This window comes from Pelodiscus sinensis, chromosome 27, assembly GCF_052426305.1.
Source record: "Pelodiscus sinensis isolate ZL-2025 chromosome 27, ASM5242630v1, whole genome shotgun sequence".
Taxonomy (NCBI): Eukaryota; Metazoa; Chordata; order Testudines; family Trionychidae; genus Pelodiscus; species Pelodiscus sinensis.
This window is the reverse complement of record NC_143078.1, coordinates 1,189,189-1,212,669: the sequence shown is the minus strand read 5'-3', so window position 1 is coordinate 1,212,669 and position 23,481 is coordinate 1,189,189. Positions and strand designations below refer to the sequence as shown.

Genomic DNA, 23,481 nt, shown 5'->3' with positions numbered 1-23,481 from the left:
CAGGAGACAGACCGACCAGCTCTCCTCCGAGACAAACGTGTTTATTATTTTCATTCCAGTGGCCTTTAGAGACCTCCGCTGAGTTCAGGGACCCCACGTGCAGACACCAAGTGACACTCCCCCAAAGAGCTTACAGTCTTACCAGCCGGGTGGGCTACAGGGAGTATTATCCCCATCAGGGACAGGGAGAACTAAGGCCCCCACAGTCCCGCACCTTCACAAGATCATTTCCAAGTCACTTGATGAACCTTTCCGAAATGTGGCTCATTTAGGTTCTGTGAGTGCCACTGATTCTTGTGTTAATGCTCAGCTGGGGTAGCAGCAACATGTTCTCAGTGGCTTTGGGGCCGTATCGCGGATTTTACATTCGCCGGTCATCTGCCCTGGTGGAACCTGGAGAGCTGCTCTGTGTCAGTCTCATGGCACTTGGGAGAAGGGTGGAGACTCCATGCCTTGTTACGATTATTATTGCTACGACCCTAGCGCACGGGCACCTTCCTTGTAGACCAGACCCCATTGGCACTCAAGAGATTTCTGTGCTCTGGCCTGGGCTTTATGATCCTGGTCTATGCTGTTCATCCAACATTGAAGACAGCTGACTAGAGCCAGCCTAGCACTGCTTCCTTCTAGCCCTGCTTTCATGAACCTTGAGAGAGAATAAAAGCTGACACTTGATTCTAGGAACCTACGCCCACGTCATTGCGTGGCTGAGTCTTTGATGTAAGCACTGTAAAGCCAATGGCTCCTACACATTATTTACCCTAGAGCGGGGTGGGCAAGAGGGCCTCCACCACGTGGGTGGATCCGGCCTGGGGCAGGAAGAGTGCCCGCAGCCTTCTCCAGTCTGCCCCCTGCCCTGCAAGCACCGCACGCTGGGCCGCCCCGCCGGCAACCTTCTCCTCAGTTGCCATCCCTGCCGCACGGCTGCAGCGAGCGCTCCCGCCCGCGGCGCTTCGCCAGGCCGACACTCGGGTCCCATCTTTCGCCGTCCCGCCCCCCGCCGGCCTTCCCCCAACCGCGCGCCACCGAGATGGAGGTGGCGGAGTACCCGTCGGGGAGGACGGGAAGAGGAAAATAAGGACAAGTGGAAGGCCTCATCTGACACTTATTGTGGGGGGATATCAGATAACCATGCAGCTGAGTTCAGCTTTGAGTGACCTTGAAGGCTGCAGGGCTGGCTGGAATTAGCAGCAAAAACAGGCAGAAGAGCATTGCTCAGAAAGAGCTAGAAACCAGCCCCCTGCTTACATGCAAGGAGCCCCCAGGCGGCTGGATTTCAATCTGGTGTGAGGCAAAAGGTTGCGCCCTGCACTTGATCCCCTTTGAGAGGGGATACTGCCTCCCTCTGTCTGCCCAGCCTCCCTTGGCTTGAGCACGGTGCTAAGGTACAGCTTGCGCAGGCACTGGGGGGGAGAGCAGAAGACTCCAACCCTCCTACTACACTCACAACTGAGTTTCCTGAAGACAGAAAAGCAAATGTTTTAAGAACATAACGATGACCACACTGGGTTGGACCAAAGGGCGATCGGACCCGGTGTCCTGTCTTCTGACAGCGCCAGTGCCAAGTGGCCCAGAGGGAATGAACGGGGCAAATTACCATCAAGGGATCACCAACTTCCATTGCCCATTCCCAGCATCTGGCCGAGACTAGCCTTCTGCATTCCCAGAGACATTTGGGTGCATTTACACCGGCAGCTCCTCAGAGGGGATGTACACAACTGAGAACTGTCAACTTTTAAACAGTGGCCTAAGTCTCTCTGGAAATGGAGCAGCTGACAACAGCACTTACGCAGCTGGACAAATATGGCATAAACGTACAAGCAGAGGGGTCAGGATGTCGCACCTGTCGGTGGGGTCGGTGTTCCGTGCTAGTTGGTTTCCTGCATAGAGAGAACATGCTCAGGTGCTGAAGCTACAAACATTCAAATTGGAAGTTTGTTTTTTTTTAAAACAGCAAGGACAATTAGCTCTGGAAAAGCTTCCCAAAGCAAGTGGGAAATTCTCTACGTGTAGGACTCTTTAAAACCAGGCTGAATGATTTCCCACAAGATACATTCTAATTAAACCACAAGTTATTGGATTTGATGGCGTCACTGATGTAGCACACAAAATCAATTCTCTTCACTGCCAGATTCACTGGGTGAAATGCTTCATTCAGCCCTGCAATACACAGGACTCAGGCCACATCATAATTGTTCTTTTCAAACATTAAAATCTATTAAGGGGGATTTCTCCAACATGAATGTTTTTTACTCATGACTATTTCACAGTGTGAAGCACTCCAACTACATACTCCACAACAGCAGTGATCTTTTCTAATCTGGAAGGAAGAGTCTGGATTTTGTTCACCACCAAATTGCAACTACATGATGAGCAAAAAGAAACACATGTGGGTGCAGGGGCCCTAAAAGTGCTCCTGTAACCCACCGCATAGAGAAAAAAATCTGACACCAAAGACTTTAACTCAAAAGACTGAAAAATTGCAAACGCTAGCGTAGAACATGAAGATACAATTTTCCTCATTACAACTGATTTTGCATCAGCAACACTGATCCACAGCAAATTAACAGAAGGTATGCAAATATTTTTTCCAACTTTAGGTAGTGTCCTGCTTCAGGAAAGCAGCCACCAAGAATTGCATTATACACGTCGCTACATAGATCAGAACTAGAGGAACAAATGCAAGGGACACAGGAGGCCTCATCCAAAGTTGCGGTGACTTCCACGGACTTCTGGTGGCTCTGGCTCCTTCCCATGGTCCCTTGTAGGGGTTTCAGGCCCCTGTGCAGGTCACAGATGTGTGTGTGGCTACTGCAGATGCTGACAATTCTTGCAGAGAAAGGATGGCCAGCATTGTCCAATGATCATGCTGTGGTAAGGGAGGTATCGGTCCCGTTAATGATCCCCAAAAATATAAACAGAGTTTAGATTTTAAAAAGAATTGTACAGTATACAGAAAATTATAGACTTTAAATTCAAAGTAGCCATTTGACCCAGGATACAGACCCTCCAGACAGGTCCCAGCCACCCGGCAGATTGCACATTACCATTCTCATCTGGGTGTGGCAGTCCAAAGGCATGTTGAACGTCATGTGACTACAACGGAGGCTATGTCTATATAACCTAATGTTGCCAACAAAACTTAACAAAAGTAGCCAGAGGGTGTTCCCGCTTGCTCCCTCTGTTCACAGGTCGTGTCCACACTGGGGTCGTGTCCATCACCGGCAGTGTGAGCAGTGCACTGTGGGTATGTATCCCACAGTGCTGTGTTGTGGGAAGACAGGGCGGATCCCTGTGCATCTTGGGATTCCCTCAGAGTCTCCCACAGCCTCTTCAGCTGCTGGGAGCAGCATCCTGAGTAGCTTTGTGAGCTGAGGAGTGTCAGAGCAGCACAGCAGCCTGCCCCCTGCCCTCCGCAGCAGCAGCCTGCCTGCGGCTGTGTTCGTAGTGCAGGGCAGAACAGGAGCAGTCCAATGACTTGCCCTTCGTTTGTTCCACAAAGGGAGCAGCTCACGCAGCTGTCAGACACTTCCCGGAGCTTGGAAAGGCGGGGGGGGGGGGGGCCTGCCTGCAGGGCAGCAGAGATCAAAGCCGAGCAGACACAGCAGGGCAGGCACTGTGGGATACTGGCAGAAGCCAGTGCTGTCCACAAAACAAACAGAGTCCACACTGGCTCTGTCAACAGCAAAGGCAAGGGAAAAGAAAAAATCTGAGGCTATGTCTACACTACAAGGTTTTTGCGTAAAAACCAGTGGAGTGTTCACACCTCAAGCACGTTTTTGTGCAAGTACATCAAAAGAACAGAAGAGTTTCTGCAGTGTAGGTAGTCCTTTTTCTATGAGGAATAACTCCCTTTTGCACAAGAGTTCTTGTGCAAAAAAGCGTGTGGGGACGGGCAACAGGGTTTTTGCACAAAAAAGGTGCTCTGGTGGCTATTCTGTGAATAGCAATCAGCACTTTCTTTCAAGAGAGTGTCCATGCCGTCTGGGATGCGCTTTTGCAGTGCGGACATAGCCTCAGAGAGGTGGAAGAGTTTCTCCGGACTGAAGTCTCATTGCAGCGTGTATGCTCTCACTGTTTTGTTGCCAAAAGGCAGGTTATGGCGACAGAACTTTGTAGTGTGGACAAAACACCAAAGAGCCCAGAAATTACTTGAAAACAAATCTATCCCTCTGTAAATAATTGAATTCTGTTACAAAAAAAGTAGAATGAGCAGTGAGACTAAAATGCATTCAACTCTCTGAAACACTGGCAGACTGAGGATGTTAAAGCAATATTGTGGCTAGTCACCATTTTCTATCTGGTTAAATGGATACAATGGCCATCAGGAGATCAATATTTTCTTCTGTTACCATCACCTGAGATTATTAACCAATGGTTACCTTAAAATCTCTCATTGTCATTGTCTCATCTATGCTGCTTGGGTCTTTATTTCTCTCATCTGGGACGGTGAAAGTAGCAAGGCAAGTTTCACTTTGGGACACTGCACTAACCAACAGGGGACACTGACGTTTCATATGTTTTTAAAAAGAAAACATGAAAATATTGCTTGTGTTTATGGCCCCTTCACTTCCCAGCTAGCCGTACAAAATTCCTGAGCCGAGTCCCAGCCCCGCTAGACAGAACTCGCCTAGATTTGGTCAGAGCTATGCATATGCCAATCTAATGTAAACTGTGTCGTACAAAATAACCAATAAGCTTTTATATCTTGAAAAAGTTTCAGCAGACAAAAGCATTAACCCAGCAAGATATGTGCTGTGCTGCTTCCATGCTGTGTGTTTAGACTCTCTCCTTTCTCAAGTCAGCCCAGAACCAGTACCATCATTCTTTATAGCAGTGATATGGCTGTGGTCACCAGAGGGTTAAACTGCTTTAATCATCCACACAGAGTCTACGAGCATCAAACCTGGGGGGTGTCCTGAGGAACTCCCCACTGAATCCACATTACACAACTCTTGTCCTGTCTCCCTACCATCAAGATTTGGTATTTCCCAAGAGGAAGGGTTCTGCTTGAGGGAGGGGACTAGAGAAAAAGTAGAGTTTGCCAGCTGAAACATTAACTCCGGAGTTTCCCAGAAGCTGGAGTCAGAGCTAGTGTGTTTTAACAACCAGCATGTGATACACTGCTTTAACACAGCCAGTGCTTCTCAGATGCGCTCTCAGCTAGTTACCATGCTACAGACCCTGCCAGATAGGATATTTGATCTTAATAGGCTCAAATTCCTGACCTTTAAACTTCAAATACAGGCTGTAAAGGAGCAAAATGTCTCAGTACTGTCATGCAAGTGTGCTTTGACAGCATGCCTTCTGGAGAGATCCCATACACGCTTCACTAGATGTTCCTTTTCCCCACAGACAGGCAGAAAAGCGTGCACATTTCCAGCTAATCTACACAATGTGCAGACACCTGAGTAACAGCATCTTAGCAGCCAGAGATACCCGCCTCTCCTGCACAGGGCATCCTCAGGTCACGATCCATCTTACTTTTATTAGCCTGAACACAAGACACAAGACCCAAAGGTCTTACAATGGGGCCACAATCATGGCTGATTAGAGAAAGCAGACAACACATTACGCCAGACTCTCAATTCTGGTGCGTCCCCCTGGGGACATTTAAACAAACCCCCAACACAAGGTTTCTGAAGAGTTTTTGCAAATCAAGCATGAAATTTGACCACATAAGAAAATGTCGACGCTTCCAGTTATTTACAGACAACACGGTACACCTTGCTTCACTACCAAGGGGTTTCTTGGACACGTCCCAGTAAGAGACCGGACTGTGACTTCAAGCAATGGAGACAAGAAGCCACAAGATGAAAGGGCTCCTAGTTAAGAATCCAACACACAGATCCCAAGAAGCACCCTCCATGATGCCGCCAACCCTTGTGCCCATGTGCATCACTGGAAGTTCAGGTTTTACATACAGAGTTGACTCTGAAATAAGGGGTTAGTTTCACACCAGCCAAAAGGGAAGGAACGTTAGGTATGCAAGTGATGATTTGCGGGGTACTGTATATAGGAGAATAGCCTTCCCCTATGGATCTGAGGCAGCAGCATGTAGCTGAGGTATCATTAAAGGGCTAACTTTACCTCTCAACTGTAGCTGGAGGAGAAAAATTGATAATTCTGTTACCAGCCGCTATCTATGTAGAGTTCACGTAAGGGCTCTGAGCTCCCCAGGTCAGTTATACACCACCTGTGTGCTACCAACTGCTCTTCCTAGAGAAACCAGACAAGCAGGGACTGCACTTTGCTTTGGGATCACTGGCACAGGCAGTGACCCTTAGTGCAGCGTTAGGCTGACTAGTTCTAGCGCCCAGATCTCCATCTTGAGACAGCTTTTTGAGAGTGTCTGAACTGAATCAACCCTGAACAACACTTTTCAGAGACTTGTGCCAGGCCTTCGATTCCAGGCCCCCTGTAAGTGTCCAGGAGCTGACCGAGCATCCCTAAGAAAACAGTGTCATTGATGGAGGAATTCTACCACGGAACGGAAAGCTGCACTCGAGTCAATGGCAGATACATGGCTCCGTTTCCTAGTCCCACAGTAGCTTAGCAAAGTTGCATTCGGTCACAATTGTTGTTCGGGATTGGCACTGACTGGTTGATGGATTAGCTTTAGGAGGCAGCTGTGAGTAAGGTTGATCTGAACCCCACTGAGCTCCAAGAGCTTGAATACAGTGATGACACTGTCTTGTTGGCTCAGTTTGGTGGATTTCTATAGCTATTGGCTGATCTGGCCAGGCAAGAAGCAGCATGCATTGGTCTGGTTATTAACCCAGATAAAATTATGTCCCTGGTCATTCCCACGAAACAACCTCCCCCTCCAGAGTAAGCTGGTTGTAATAGTAGCCTGTCTGGAGGAGGCACTGAAAAGATGGGACCTGTCAGATAATTGGGCAGCATCACAGACAGTGCCAGGGGATGCTAGAAAGATCTGGTCATTTGTAAAGCAGGTGGTGATGGCACATTTGGCTATCGTAAATTGAGCTTGCTATGAAATTGTGGATCTGTAGAGAAATCTGTTGCGTGAAAGTTAAACATGGGTTCTGAGGGAAGCTAAAGACCGTTGGAATGATATTTTCAATTCTCATCTTCATCAGCTGTTCTGTATCCAAGAGCAGGACAAGACCGAAACAAAGACATTTAAATCTGAGCCAAACAACCAAGTTCTTCAGCACTGATTTGTTTTCAGCAGCTTTCTTGATATGAACATATTATTTGCATGAAAGACCAACTAAATTCTGAAGCAATGTTGTTACATAACCAGTGATCATGTTGGTGCCCAAAACTTTGATGGTGACCCAAGTGATGGACCTAAACCGAACCCCCAGCCAGACCACTGGAAGGGCCTAGCCAGAGATCGACCCAGGAGGCACCTGCTCTGCAAGGAGGCCACGTCCCTTTGCGATTCCCCATGAAGATGATGGGCTTTGAAACATGCTACTTGAGCTCATCTGGACACAGAGGCCAATACCAATGGAACGCTGGCTAATGAAGGGCCCAACATATTCTCCGTTACATACAACAGCTTTGCTATTACAACACTTCCTTGTAAGGGTTAGCAACATCTCCATGATTTGTGCAAGGATTCACTCAGACTCTGCTGGGGGTGGAACGAGCACCGAAATCCCATCAGCAAACCAAGAAAACTTCTGTGCGCTGTTCACTGAATTAATTTCCTTCCTCATTCTGCAAACCCCTGGCTACAGATGATTCTGAAGTCAGAAATAATCAGGAGCCAGAGCCGTTTTCTGTGTTATATTTTTTCTGCTAGATTCTCACCCACCTTGGGAGGGTCTGCATGAACTGCAGTCTGGAGCAAACACTACACATTGTGCAAGCCAGTAAGAAACCCAGGATTCCTTTCTCTTGGAGTGTGGCCCCCAGGTACTCTTCCCAAAGATTCATTCGACAGAGGCTGTATTGGAAGTTTGGTGATTAGGAGACTGGCCAATAGTTTTAAAACAGAACTGAAAATTCTGACACATCTAAGCAACTAACAGTCACAAAAACTGGCATAATTCACTGCTGCGGTTGCCTGTCAAGTAGCTGCCCACATATATTTCCAGCCAACATTCACAAGAGCAGCTGATTAGTTTGGTCCTATCTGGAGACGAAGGAAGCCCTGGGCACAGTGACAGAGCTAGATGGAATTTACATGAATCTACCCAGTAAATCAAAACAGAAAACCAATCCATTGCTTTGCACAGTCTTTAGACACGGAAAGCCCCTTCATATGCCTACTGGAGCTTCAGGCCAACAAGTTTCTCTAGATGAAGAGGCAGAGTTCAGTCATGGAAATTAATTGAGCACGTGCGTTTCTCAAAGACACGACCATTTACAAGTGCCCCAGCTGCCAAGGGAACTGGAATCCTTGGTAATTCCCCTCAGTCTGACACTGGAAAAACGCTCTGAAGCTCCTTAGCAAACAGGCACTTAATTAACAAAGATCTCTCCTTTTTATTACAGATCAATAGAGGGTTGGAGTCAGTGGCATGACATAAGGGGTGTGCTGTGAGTTGGCCGTGCAGGGCACAGAGCAGATACCAGTCTGGATCAGGTGGCAGAGTATCAAGAAAGAATGGAAAAACCATTTCTGACTTTACCTGTCAGTCAGTGATTAGTGACATTTCTCAAATAGCCCTGCCAGAAACAAACATCACTTCTAGCATCTACTCTAGAGGTTAAAATGTTGTCATCTTTTTCACAGCATTTGGTGTCTAAAGTTCACTTTTCTTGTGACCAGTTTTCTGTTTTAACCTATCCAGGCGGGGAGGGGAGGGGGAAGAAATCCCAGTGCATCAACAGATGGAGCTCTCTCTGTTCAGTTAGCCAAGCAAGGAGGTAGATGTTCACAGACGGTCTCTTCAGATGGAGCCCAGAAAAGAACCTTATACTGCTTGGCTGGCACCAAGGTACTGGCAGGGCATCATCATGGGATGCTTTAGCGTGGCATCAAGACTTGTCCTCCAGCTACATCTGAACCAGGTGTTCTTAGTGGCTAAAAGAGAAAAGCATCTTTGATTAGCTTTTACACTAGTTCATGGTGCACCCACATTACTCAGGACAGTACTCTCTGAACAGCAGTTGGAAAGATTCTAACCCTCCATTGGTCCTTTGTTTGAATTATGGCCGGTTTTGTTTGAGCTGCCCAAGAATAGCACCTGGTTCTTCCTGTTGGCTGTGACGGTGCAGTTAAACCTCCTCCCCTGCCCCGCCCCGCCCGAGCTGTGCTTCCCAGGTTAGCTGTGGAGAAGCAGGTCACAAACAAGTGCTAATCCCAGAGCTGTGAGGATCATAAGTGGCATTGGCGTGAGAATAAGGAAGTATGAAGCTTCTAGATTAAACCGTGTTTCCCAAAGGACAGAGGCAGCTAGCAAGTCGACATCCAGACCAGAACTGATAGTTCAACTAATCCACAAGACACCAACCAACCGGTTCTACAATATAACAAAGGCTGAGGCAACTGGTCCAGTCTTATCTACTTTTCCCAAGACTTATAGATTAAATTATATGAATGAAGGGAAAGATCACAGCTCACCTCATCACATCACAACACATGAAAATCCCATGCAGCCTTGATTCCCATCTTCACTGCTGTTGAGCTTTTTCATCCGGTACTGGCGGATCTCTCTCACCAATGTGTAAAAAGCATCTTCAACACCCTGAATGCAAAGGTTCCTTGTCAGACAGTCTCTCCCCCACGGGCCTGGGCATTTCTCTGGACTCAAATCACCATTTTACTGTTCCAAAGGGTTCTTTTGACACAGTAACCCAAAATGCATGCTTCTCTCCAGGGCAGCTCCCAGCCCACTCGGAGCCATGAGGATCGGGGCCAATTTACACTGCAATTCATACACTATACACTCATATTTCCCACAAGTCAATTCTTGACTGAGAATTCTCCCTTGGAGGAAATCATAAGCAAGCAGCCAGAGCAGCAGTCTTCCTAAGATGGAGGCAATGGCCAATTGTAGCTAGAAGAGGAGGTTCCCAAAGATAATGCCCTCAGTAGGAAATGGGGTTATTTCTTGGCAAATTGCTTCCAGGTTCAAATTTCATTTTCAGGCTACTTCATAGTAACTTACTGTCCCTTTCCAGGTTCGTTCTGCAAATTGACACGTCTGGAGCAATGACGTGGGGGAGCCCAATGAACAGAGAGCAACAGGCAGAGAACAGTCTCTATAGAAACGCAACACTCCAAGGACATGCCACTGACTTAGCTTCAACACTGGCCTTGGGTAGAGCCAAAGAAAACTTGGCAGCTTTGGGACTAAATCCCAGAGGAACAGCATTGGCTCTTGCTGCAGGTTACTGGAAAGAGGGATGGCCTAACTCTGATCTGGTTGGTAAAGACGTGGCATTTTTAGAACCCAGTTATGGGACCATCCAGAGGAAAGTCAATCAGTGTCACCGCACACTCAGGTTGCTCTCAAAAGGTAAAAATGGGAAAAGGTTTTACTCTGTCTCCACCCCAGGCCATCAGCACCATGAAAGAGCCGTGTCACTACCATATTTATAGCGGCAAGTAGAGAAATCACAATGGAAGAATGGAAGAAGCTTGTTACCTGTCTTGTTTTGGCTGATGTCTCAATGAAGGGGATCCCATAGCTCTTGGCTAGTTCTTGCGCCTGTTTTGTATCCACTGTCCTTGTGGGCAAGTCACACTTGTTTCCCACTAGCACCATTGGCACATCATCTGAATCTTTCACTCTCTTAATCTGTTCTCTGGGAAAACAACACATTAAAAACCAGCTTTTCTTATACAAAAACTGAGTTTTAAACTGACACTTTATTACAAAGTAGACATTAGGGCTGGAAAGGCCCTCACAGAGCTTAGTCCCTAATCCACTCTCCTTACCCCACCAGCAGTGTTTCCTCTCAGATTTCCAACCGTGAGCGGAGAGTTGTGGCTTGTGCGCCAATACTGAGGATGTGTGTGCTGGCTTGGATGTGTGCCACCGTGGCACCCAATTTATTAATACACATGTTCCCAGTTGCTGGAGCAGACCCCACCTGGCCCTGCAGCATGTCCCATTCCCGGCTGCTGGAGCAGACACCGAGCCCGCCATGCGGCATGTCCCGTTCCCAGCCCAGCCACCAGAACAGGCCCTGGTACCCCCTGCCACATGGCAGCCCTGGCCACTGGAGCAGGCCAACCCCCGCCACAGCAGGTCCTGGTCCCCTACCCCAGCGGCACTCTCACCACATCATCTTAGCCAGCCCCTCCGGCTGCGTGGCTCTCCTGAGGCGGTGGGCAAAGAAGAATTTTGTTGTGCATGGTTGTGCAGGCGTGCATCTTAGCAGAAACGTGGCCCATCTGTGGATTCACCCTGATGTGCACCCCCTTCGCTACTATGCGAGGTATATCCTGTATTCCATGCCACTGAACCATTACTGCATCTTCAACAATATCTTGGTGGCTATTCCAGTCTCCACTTGCTGACTATTTATGAAGCACTCAAATTCCCTCTAAGCTGTGCAGCTGCTTGTTAAGCCCTGTGCAGGGGCTCAGGGCTATAGTGGGGAGAGGCACCTCTCCCCGCTGACTCCAGCACGGACCTACCCTGAACTTGCTGTAGCTGGGGGAGCCCCAGCCCCACGCCAGCCTTGCCAGAGGAGGCTGTGAAGGCTAGGACTATAACAGAGTTTACAGAGAAGCTAGATAATTTCATGGAGGTTAGGTCCACAAAAGGCTATTAGCCAGGGGATAAAATGGTGTCCCTGGCCTCTGTCTGTCAGAGGCTGGAGAGGGATGGCAGGAGACAAATCGCTTGATCATTGACTTCGGTCCATCCGGTGCTGGCCACTGTCGGCAGACAGGCTACTGGGCTAGATGGATCTTTGGGCTGGGGGTAGCCCTCTTTCCCAAGGGCAGCTGGCCCCACAAACCCAAAGCCAGCATCCCCAGCTCCACCCCAGAGCCTGCACTCCCAGTCAGAGCTCTCACCCCCGCTGTCCCACCCTGAGCCCTCTCCTGTTCTCCAATCTCCTTGATCTCCATATTGGTGCACACAAGCGATTTGTTCTGCACAAGGACCACTGTGCGCCACTCATACTCTGAGTGGGACTTCACAAGACATTCTGAAGCTCAGTGTGCTGGATGGCATTTCTGCAGCACTTATGTGAAGATGACTGATTGTCTTGCTTGTTTGGTCTCCACTAACTGCGTGGGTGAATATGCTCAATGCCAGTTGAAGATTGCACCCTTCCAGCCTTCTCTCTCCAAAATAAACCTAAGAAAGGCTTTCTCCCAAAGTGCAAAACGTACCTGTAGAGATTGATATCGGCAAATGATTTGCTGTTATTAATGGCAAAGACACAGAGGAAGCCTTCGCCAGTTCTCATGTACTGGTCCCGCATAGCGCTGTACTCCTCCTGCCCTGCAGTATCCAGAATGTCTAGCAAGCAGGTCTCACCATCAATAACTACCTGCTTCCGGTAGGAATCCTGAGGGAGATACAAACACAACTTCGAAAACTAAGACAAGACTTGGTGCTACGGCTGCTGCTGCACCTTACCTCTGCCTCTATTCAGGAGGCATTTCCTAGTGCACAGCGTAAAGCTGGCCGCAGTTCCACAGCTTGCTCTGCTCCCTCAAACGTTGTAAGTAAACATTTGGAGTGCAGGGCATATTGCTAGAGACCTTAATGGACATGTGAGAAAGGCCATTCACCTCTGGAAAAGCAAAATGCTGCCTCCTACCCCACTGCTGCTGTAGGGCAGGGGTGGGCAATACTTTTTGATGGGGGTACTAGGCCAAGATTTTGGAAAGTGATCAAGGGGCTGCACTTTTCTATGGAGGGGCTGTGGGGTTTGGAATGGAGGTTGGGTGCAGAAGGGAGCTGGGGACAGGGGATTGGGGTGCAGGATCTGGGAGGGAATTGTGACCTGGGGTAGGATGTGTGCGCAGAGGATTTGGGTGATGACCTGGGGAATGGAGTTAGCAAGTGGGAGGGGCTGAGGCACAGGAAGCAGGCTCTGGCCAGAAGTCAACTTTACCTTAGGTCAGGGCTACTCAACTTTGGAGCCCCGGGGGCCACAGTGACACTCACAGCACATGCTGGGGGCCACAACTTCGGTGTGGGTGCATGTACATGCAAATATCTATGCGAATAGCTTCTTTCACACTGACGGGCACGAGTGCAAAGATTAAGCCTTACGTGCAAGAGCTGGACCCAACCGTGGCCAGTGCGAGCCAGTTGGCATCTCTCAGGCTCTGCCCACAAGGCTAAGCAGCCAGCACGTCCCACAAAGTCCTGGCGCTCCTGGCACCTTCTGCCCAGGGGCTAGAAACGCGACACCCTGTGCCCTCTGCCAGTGCTCACCCCGCTGGGAGGGGCCTCGCGGGCCCGGATTGAGCCCCCCGGGGCCACGTGCCGAGTAGCTGTGCCCTAGGCCGGTCCCAGCCCGCAGCCCGGCAGGATCCCCGAGGCGGCGCCCTCCTGCAGCAGCCCAGCCACTCGGGTCCGCTGCTCAGAGCCCCACGTCAATCGCTGCGGGGGCCTAGGGGAGCAGCCAGGCGGTGCCGGCGGGGGGCTCCGTGCAGCGCGGACCGTCCCTGCAGGGGCGAGCCGGGCCCGTCGGCAGAGGGAGGCCCCGCGGGCCGGGGGGGGGGGCGCAGTTCAGGGCCGCCCCTCACCTCGATGGTGGGGTCGTACTCGTCCACGAAGTGGTTCTGGATGAGCTGGATGGTCAGCGCGCTCTTGCCCACGCCCCCGGCCCCCACCACCACCAGCTTGTACTCGGTCATGGCCCCGGCCCGGCCCGGGACCGGCCTTCCGCCTTCCGCCCCCCCCCCCATCCCCCCCGCCGGAAGGAGCCGGGCCCGGCCCCCGTCTGAGCTTGCGCTGCGCGCGGGGGGAGGCACCAAGCGGGAGGCGTTTTTCAAAATCAGTAAAACTTTATTCTATTTCCATTCTTTGCCATTAACAGAAATCGGAGAAAGCAAATGTTTGTTTCACAAAGATAATGCATCTCCCAGAGAAGAAAAACCCTAAACTGAGAATAGAGGTCATATGAAAAAACCGAAAAACAAACCACAGGACTGCCCTCTATTCCAAGAAAATAACTCCTGATCTTTTTGGTTAAAGTAATACTTAGACCAATCATTCAGTTTTCTTGCTTGATAAAGTGTGACTGGGGAAGAATGGGGGGGAGGGGGGGAGAAAGAGCACACAGACATCAACTATTTCACCTTGATGAAAGTCTCAATACAGCTATGGAAAGCCTAAGTATTTATTCTTTTACAGTACACTGGGTGCTGGCTGCAAAAAGAAAAATGTATTCACTTCAGGCACAATTTTTAAATTTAAATCAGTAAAAGAAACTGGGTTTAGAAGCTGCAGAGTTCTAAGCAGCAGCAAAATCTGTGCATTGTTTTATATATTTAAGTTACCACACAGATGGCACACCTCATCCTTCTGAAATTCTGCACTGTGCCTACTAATTGCAGAGTTACAAAACAGATCTACTACTCTGGAAGGTACTTTCACTGAGCTTTAACAGAACTTTGCTACATGGACTCAAGTTTAAATGAGATATGAAAACATATGTAACATTTGGCCGTCAACTTAAAAAGTTATCTGAATGCTCATACAGATTTATATAAAAAAAGTTTATCTAGTCCACCCTCATATGGTCCTTCAAATTCAAGCTGAACTTGAAGTGAGCCTCCCACATGGAGGGGAAGATAATGCAACTGAGAGCTAAGGCATAGTAACACCTTGGCAGAAATAATGAGGATAGAGTATACATCCTTTTAGTGCAGAATTTCATAAGGTCTACCGCAGTAGAACTGTCTATAATGTTCACTTACATAGGCAATGTAGATTTGCAGTTACCAGTTGCGTTAAATGCACCATTCAAAAAGCGTCTAACAAGTGATACTATAAGGCGCCACCTTAAGTCTCCAGGATGCAACTGTGCATAATTTTAAAATGGTTTCATAAATTTATTTTTTAAACATAACATGAGGAAGGTGTTAAACTGGTATAATAGCTTCTTAGAATTTGGAAGGGATGAATAGGGAGATATTCAGTACCCTTCACCAGCTCCCATCGCATCATCCTACTTAGTTATGTGCTTTATGGTTCTGCTAGTCAATAACACCAGCTTGACGAATCTTTCTCTCTGCAACAAATCCCTGTAATGACATAAAACAGCATTAGGCAACTGCAATGTGAAGTAATGGGTATGGTTAACAGATGGATATATACCATTCTCTCAATTTCTCCATGTGTAGGCCACTCTTCATGTTGTTTCTAACAGGATACCCTGTTGGTATTGGGGGGCTAAACTGGCTCTTCAGAAATCCTAAGAAGCAGCACCAAGCTCCCATGGTTCCCTATGCACACACACTCTGTTTTACCTAGCCACTATATTCTATACCATTGCCTTGAACTTTGAAGAATCCACTCTAAAGACCTCCCAGGGTGAGAATTGAGCATACTGGGCTCCCCTACATGTCTCCCTGCTAACAAAAGTTCTAGGAAATGTAGTGAGCTGAGGCTCCAGCTCTTTCCCCTTTCTCCTAGGTGTATTATTGAGAATAAATTCTCATTAGAACACAATTTCTCTAGAGGAATTTTAAATGTTGCAGGAAAGTACATTTTTCTGCCTAGCAATCTGTGTGTCACTCTTAGGCTCCATGTACACTGTGGGTGTTCTGCAGAAGAAATGCAAATGGAGCACTCATTTGCACACTCATGCTCTCATTTGCATATCTTCAAATCCTTTTTGCAGAAGTTATTGCAATTAAAAAGCCCTGTGTAGATGGGGCCATTTGTCAGAAAAAAACCCTTTTGCGCAAGAGCCTTTTTTTGAAGAATAAAGGCTCTTGCGCAAAAGGGTTTTTTCCCCTGACAAATGGCCCCATCCACACAGGGATTTTTACTCGCAAAAACCTCTTCTGCAAAAAGGATCGAAATATATGCAAATGAGCACTCCATTTGCATTTCCTCCTCCACAAAACACCCGCAGTGTAGACAGCCTTAGAGACAGCATCACCTGCCAGCTGAGGTAGTAGCTACCTATCCACTTCCAAATTTGGATTAATTCTACGTTAGACCAAAGTGGGCACTCGGTGAAGTTCTTCCTGGATCAGCAGCTTGAGTGGCTTGTGGCAAACACAGCAAGACTCAAAGTCTTGATTTTACATTTAAATGAACAAGTTACAAACAATTTTGCCTTAATCAGCATTTAGCAATATACAGTAATGCAACCTGGGATTGGTTGACCACACCCATTCCGCTCTTGGTGCATATGTGGCCAATGCAAACAGGATCAGATTCTTTTAGCCAGCAGTCTACTGAGGCCACTACTGCACCCTAATGTTCTCACATCCCCATGTCAAATACAGAGCCAAGCAGGCACAAGCATCCCCAATTCCTTCAACACTACAGAATCCCAGAGGAATCGGACTCCACAATAGCGGAGCAGGACAATGTGTTGGGAACCCACGTGGACAAGACATAAGAGCCAGTTACAGCACAGTAAGAAACACTTCTCAGAGACTGAGTCACCAAAAGTGGCATTCAGGCAGACAAACCAAAAATTGTGTTTCCTTAGCAGTGAGCAGTCGGACTCCTGCTTAGCAAAGAGCTGTAGGACAGCCCTGTCAAAGCACCCATCCCATTTGGAGGCCTGTCCTAAGGAACAGCATATTGTAAGTGAGTGGACCGAGCTCCATGTACTTATTCTACAGATTTTAGAAATAGGGGCAGTCCTCAAGGGAGAGACCATGGGGGACAGAAAGATGCAAGTTTAAAATAAACTAGGCTTTGCAGGTTGGCAAAGCACAGGGTGTCCCCAGATAGGAGGACGACGTGCAGATACGGCTGCAAGATGGAACCAGAAATACTTTGCAATATCAGGGCTAGCTAGCAGTCCACCCACTTGTGCTGAAATGAACAGTCAAGGGCAACAGGAGGCGGTGGGCTGGGAAGCCCCAATTGTGAAGTTATTTTACAAGCCAGTCTAGTTAAGGCTTTCCTGTTCGGAAGCAGAATATTCTCAACTTCAGAGATCTGACCACTGTTTCCCAAGACTGTTGGCAAGGCCAGCGAGGTGATGGGGCTATGGTAAAAAGCTGACTAGGGTCTTAATGCCAGAACTGCCCAACTAAAGCCTGGGCTAACATGATCAATCATGTATCTTGCCTCATCTCTCAATACCAGTGGAGATGGCCTGCTCCTTCTTGTCATAATGCACAACTGCCATGCTGTCTGTCAGCATCTGGCTCACGGATCCCTGGACTAATGGCAAAAGTGGCAGGCAGATGGCTCTGGGCCAATCTCTGAGGGTGCCACAGCCCTGGTGTTTGAAGGTGATCTAGATATGCTCCCTCCACCCCGAAGAGAGTTTACCAGTTTGAGGACTTCTCTTCATGTCTATGCAGTGCTTACTTGATTTTCAGCCCTCTCCTGCAGGGAATAGCAGTTAAGGTCTGGCAAGCTGCATCCCAGCCTCCTTTTGGATTTTAGTAAGCCATTTGACACTGCTGCACGATATTAGCATAAACAAAATTAGGAAAATATGATCTAGATCAAATTACTAGAAGGCAGATGTACAACTGGTTGAAAGATTATGCTCAGGAGTAGTTAATGAGTCACTGTTCCACTAAACTGAGCCCTGCAGAAGTCAGTCCTCCATCTGCTTTCATTTAGTATTTTCACTGAGGACTTGGAGACTGGAGTGGACAGTATGTTTATAACATTTGCAGGTGACACCAAGCTAGGAGGGGTATTCCAAACCTTGACAAATGAGAGGTTCTGAACTTAAAGAGATCCAATTACATCATTACATTCAAAAGATCCAAGTACAAAGTATTTTCTGAACAAACCCTGGGAGCCCAGGGGAGGAGAAAGGCTTGGAATGCTGCTCCTGCCCCCACATAACCTTATAGCTCTTATTGGCCGAAACCATCCAGTGGGAGCTGCCTATTTGCTAGACCAAAGGCTTGTGACATACCCCCGCTCCCTCCCCCTGGGCTCACAGCATTCAGAGCAGCACATCTGGCCCCCAGCTGGCTGATGAACCTTCTGGGCAGGGCTGCTGGCCAGGAGCCACACAGGTAAGTGCCTCCTGGCCAGAGCCTGCTTCTTACATCCCAGCCCCTCCCTCCACCACCTCTCTGAACTCATACTAAATGTAGCCCACCCCCTCTGTACTCTTGTGCCTTTACCCATATTCTTGCACCCCCTTACACGCCTCATCCAGGTCAAAATCTTCTCCTGCAGCCATACCCGTCTTCTGACCTAGGTCACAACCTCCTCCTCCTCCCAAACTCCCCCCTGCATCCCAATCCCTTAACCCTAAGCTCTCTTCTGCACCCAACCTCCATCCCAAATCCTGTACATCCTCCATTAATACAATGGAAAAGTGCAGCCTTTGACCACTTACCAAATTCTTGGAGAGGCCCCCATCAAAAGTTATTGCCCACCCCTGGGCTAAGTGGTAGCAATGCTGAAAAGGATCAAGGGATTGCTGTTGCCTCATGCAATGTGTGATCCGGAATAGGATACAGTTGTGAAAACGGTAATACACCAGGCAACATTAATGGAAGAGTTATCTCTAAGACACTGGAGATAATGGTCCCTCTATTCAGCACTGGTGAGGCTTCAAATGGAGTATTTTTCCCCTACCCTGGGCATCCCACTTTAGGAAAGGAGTAGGCAAACCAGCAAGAGTACAGGGAAAAGCAACAAAACTGATCAAAGGATTAGAAAATCTAACCTATGAAAAAAAAATCTAAAAATGAGGTGTAGTTTTGAGAAAGATGACTGCCAGGGAGACCCTCTAAATCTCATCACATTAAATGTACTAAAAACTGACTGACAGAAATGGTGAACTATCATCAAGTAGGTAAGTTTCTAGTGGGGTTCTGTGGAGATCAGTTCTTGGCCGTAACATTTTTATCAGTGATCTGGAACACAAAAATAAAGGGACACTGATTCAGAGTGATCTGGATTGCTTGGTAAGCTGGATGCAAGCAAACCACCTGTTGAATATAGCTAAATGTAAATATATACATTTAGGAACAATGAACACAAGTCTTTAGTACAGAATGGGGGAGACACTCGTGGGAAGCAGTGACTGAAGATTTGGGGTTTATGATGGATAGTCATATGAATATGAGCTTTCAATGCAATTCTGTGACTAAGACTTAACAGGACTATGAAGCTATCTGGTGTGACTCATTAACATGGGGGCTGGCCTCTGGGCAGGCGTACTAATCAAGATACAAACCACACACTGGTTGAATATGCTGCACTTAGATTTCACTAGCTAAGTGCCAAGTGAAGGCCTCAGGTTCTAGTACTCCCGTTGGGTGGGCACTCTCCAACTGTTTGCATGTGTCTTGTGGTGGGTTCATAGTTGATTGGCCTTGATTGCTGCTTGGGTCACCTCAGTTCATCCTCTCCTGGGCTGTTCTCTGGGCAGCTCCTCAGCAGGCTTCTGGTAGGAGCTCCTTTCTCCAGGCTGCTCACTCCTCTGGTAGCCACCCACCTTTTTGCTTCTCGGTCCTTTTACTCTCCCAGCATCTGAGGCCAGAACGTCCGCTGGTCTCTGGTCAAAACTTATGAACAAAGCTCTCCGCTCTTGATCTGAGGTTCTTGCAAAAACCATTCCTCTCTGCAAGCACAGATGTTCGAGGTCTTGTGTCTCAAGATCATAGGACTGTCACTCGCTTCATCTAGTCTTAAATCTTTAAAATGCAAGTTTCAACTTAGGGCTGGGTTATGATCTACTAATCCAACGGACCCATGAATCCTGCTCTGACTACATCAGTTCAAACTGTCTGAAATGGCTCATGAACATGCATGCCAGCTTCAGGGAGACTGGCACAAACCCCACGCACTGTAACAACTCTCTGTTTTGGGGTACTCTGGTCTCTTGCCACCACTGTAACATGCTCCCTTATGCAGAAAAAGAAAAATCACAACATTCAGGTTATTTCTACTGCAAAGGACCAGTCAGTCACTTACCTTGGTCAACTGTACCTTAGATCTCTCAAAGATACGCTTGTAACCAACCCTGTAAACTCATGCACAAACTGGGAAAAAGCAATGAGTTTCTGACAAGGTTAAAGTAGCTAACACTCACAGAAGAGTTAGTCTTATAGGCAGTGTTTCTCAACCAGTGGTATGAGTACCCTTAGGGGTACTCGAGAGAAGCCTGAGGGGGTGGGGGGGGGGGGAGAGAGAGAGAGTGTGTGTGTGTGGGGGGGGGGGGGTATGGTACATCAATAACTGAAATTTGGAGAAAACTGAATTTGTGTTTTACAGCACTATTATTTTTGTACTTTTTACACCCAACAATTTCATCGCCCACCTGCCCACGATTCAGTTGTTTAAACAAATGTGTTGCAATGGTAAAAAAACTCGTGTGTGTCTGAAAACTGTAGGTACTGGGGGTACTTTATAGAAAAATGTTGAGAAACACTGGTCTTAGGTATCAAAAGCTATAGAAACTGCTGCCAAATGCACTCTAGATGTTCTTTGACTAACCCATTCCCTGCTTATACTTGTTCCACAACGGTTCTTCTGATGTCTGTAGGCTTCTCGTTTGATGGGCAGAACATGACAACTTTTACTTCAAGCTCACACTTGGTAATGCTTCTCTCCCAACTGTGGGGATTTCTTACATCACAGCAAACACTAATAGTTATAAAGTAAAGTTACCACTTAACCACAAACATGGGTCAAATATTCTGAATGACATTAAGATATACTGCAAGGCACAAGCCAAACACTCAACATCCTTACCACCTTCCATGTTAGAATTGTTTCAGTAGGTGAACTCGACTGAGTTTCCATTTATTCATTTGTCAGTGTTCACTGAAGCCAGGGTGTTGGCATGAGCTGGCGCTTGGGTCTGCCTGCATCACAGCAATCTTGGGAAGCGTTAAGGGGAAATCTCAAGCAGGCACAGAGGTTTTCCCTCTATCATTAACTACGGTGCAACAGCTGTGGGAATAGTGTGTCCAGTTCTGATGTGCGCAGGTAAAAGGAATATTGATGAACTAGAGTGAGTGTCCAGACAGACCCACGAGAGGGGTCTTCAATCTAGCAGAAGAATTCTAACATGATCTAATTGTTGGACGTTAAAACTACACAGATTCAGGTCAGAAAGAAGGTAAATTTTTAACAGTGAACATAATTAACAACTGGAACAACTGTGGATTCTTAGGAAAACACCAATCTTGGTTTTAGGAGATTGGCTCTGGCATTATTTTGGGAAAGATCTAGGATCCATATTACATTAGATGTCAGACTAGATGAGCATAACTGCCTTTTTCCTCCCTTGGAATCTTTGACTACATTAAGGGCTCTTAAAGAGGATTGTGATCAATTGCTCTGCACTGCAAGCAGGATAAATGGTAACAGAGCTTAATTTGCAAAGGTGATTGAGGATATATATCAAGGAAAAAAACAACCCCAAACTATAAGGGCAGAAAAGTTCTGGAACAGGCTTCCAAGGGAGGTTGGGAGTTCTTAACATTGGAGGGCATTTAAGTACAGGTTGGACAAATACCTGCTAGGAATAGGTTAGGTTTATATCAGGGGTGGGCAATAGTTTTAGCCCAGGGGACATTTCAAAAACAGGCAGGGGCAGAGCTACCCCATCCCCAGACCATGACTGGTGTTGGGGTGGGGATGCCCCTTGCACACCCTTTCCACTATTCACCCATGCCCTGGAAGAGGCTTGGCACGCTCCCCCTCCGCCAGGCCAATCAGGGCATGGGGGCAGAAGAGCGTGGGAAGCCTCCTCCCGCCCTCTGAGGAGCATGTGGCACTTTGGAGTGCTGCCAGCTACTTGCAGGGCCGGGGCAGGGTGAAGGAAGCTTCACGCAGCTCCCCCGCCCCCAGACCCTGATTGGCCTGGGGAGCATGCAAAGCCTCTTCTGCTCCCTCCCCTCCCCCCCCCCCCGCACCACCCTGCGAGCAGCGCACGGCACTTCAAAGCCCAGAATGGACCAAGATCTCCTCCACTGGTCTGAGATACCTGAACCCAGAAGCAAGGAGAGCCATGATGAACTGTGAAGACTAGAGAGAGGATCACGGTTATAGCAACAATGTCTGCAACAATCAGGTCTCCTGAGGGTAATTAGAAAAATGGTGCCTGAAAGCCTGGTCTTGCTTGCTTCTTTCTTAGGGCTCAAACTAAGGCCCAGGGAGCACAGAAGGGCTCTAGAGTTCTTGAAGGAATGTCTGGCCTCACCCACCTTTGGCTATCAAAGAGATCATCAGTTGTTTGAACCTCCTTGGGAATCCCTGGTGAGCTGCTGCGTCAGTCACATCACGTAAGGACTCTCTCGAGTGGATTGTCTTGGTGTTGAGAGTCTCAGCATGTGAGGCTTTTACACAGGAGAGCTGTCATCAGCAACATCTGGAGGCTAGTAAATGACCAAGTAGTATGTCCAGCAGGTTTGGTCTCTCCCCTTAAGTGGAGGACTGGAAAACCATTCCTGCTATGACTTTCCTTGGACCACAGCTATCCCGAGCAATCCAAGTACTCAAACCCGTTTGTGGGACTCTTGGCACCTCCTGTCAGCACACTTTGATATGGCCAAAACCAGGTACTAGCATGCATCCAAAGTTTTCTCCAGGCCCTAACAGTTATGTATAGTCAGGGTGAAAGGTGTCCTTGAATTTGTGAGGGTTCTCACACCACTTCTAACGATATCCAGATGGTAAGGTCCAGAAATACCTTGAAGCCCTTCAAAAGAAAGAAGCTACAGGACATTTACTGCCCAGTTGGGATAGGATGAGTAAGTGGCAGCAGGGACAAATTCTTCCCCTCCTAGATGTTGTTCCTTTTGACTTTCCCTTCTGAAATCTTGGATTCTGAGGCTGAGAACCTGTCACTAGTGACACGGTTGCGATGGTTTATATTGTCTCTCTGGGGAGGGAGAACCTAACCCTAGTAGGTGTTAATGCAGGTTTGTGTGTACAGCTGCCCTGCTCCCCCAAGGCAATCAGGAGGGCCCAAGGAAGTACCCGAAAGGATGTTCACTCTGAATCCTAGCAAGTTTCCTACCGCCCTTACAAATTCTTCTGCATTGTGCTACCCAAAACAAGAATGGAGACATCTATGGCCATGAAAATGAGAATACCTCTTCCAAGGAGCAGTAATGTTGTCAGGAGTGCTCTATTTGGGTAGGAAAGGGCAGGGAAACCTTTTTTGGGTCAGGGATGCTGCCCCACAGAAAAATCAGTCTGGGTCCAGGGGCTGCAGGGAGACAGTGGGTGGAAGAGTGGGAAGGGAGGAGCTTATATGCCAGCGAGGGCCCCCCAATGCTGGGAGAGGCCCTAATCCTCAGGGGCCAGATCCAGGCAATTCAGGGGTCACATCCAGCAACTGGGACTTAGGTTCCCCACTCCTGGGGTAGGAGATGAAGCTACCAGAAGCCATGCCTCCCCTTTTACCTGTCATACTGAAGACTTAACTAAGCCACTAGCTGCTATCACCATC

General features: G+C 48.0%; 2 protein-coding genes across 5 annotated transcripts in view; both read right to left on the bottom strand.

Moving 5' to 3' along the window:
- Positions 1-8,200: 8,200 nt before the first annotated feature.
- Positions 8,201-13,800, bottom strand: NRAS (NRAS proto-oncogene, GTPase). Its single transcript, XM_075909907.2, has 5 exons — positions 13,646-13,800; positions 12,275-12,453; positions 10,572-10,731; positions 9,545-9,668; positions 8,201-9,004 (listed from the first exon to the last, which is right to left on the bottom strand). Exons 1-4 carry the CDS (start codon positions 13,754-13,756, stop codon positions 9,549-9,551), a joined length of 570 nt encoding a protein of 189 aa, XP_075766022.1. The 5' UTR covers positions 13,757-13,800; the 3' UTR covers positions 8,201-9,004; positions 9,545-9,548.
- Positions 13,801-13,886: 86 nt separating this feature from the next.
- CSDE1 (cold shock domain containing E1) overlaps positions 13,887-23,481 on the bottom strand; it is a 43,247-nt gene continuing 33,652 nt past the window's right edge. For all 4 annotated transcript variants that reach the window (XM_075909905.2, XM_075909903.2, XM_075909904.2 and 1 more), the window contains one exon: positions 13,887-15,148. In XM_075909905.2, the coding sequence (XP_075766020.1) occupies positions 15,101-15,148 (48 nt within the window). In that variant the 3' untranslated portion in view covers positions 13,887-15,100. The remainder of the gene's footprint in view (positions 15,149-23,481) is intronic.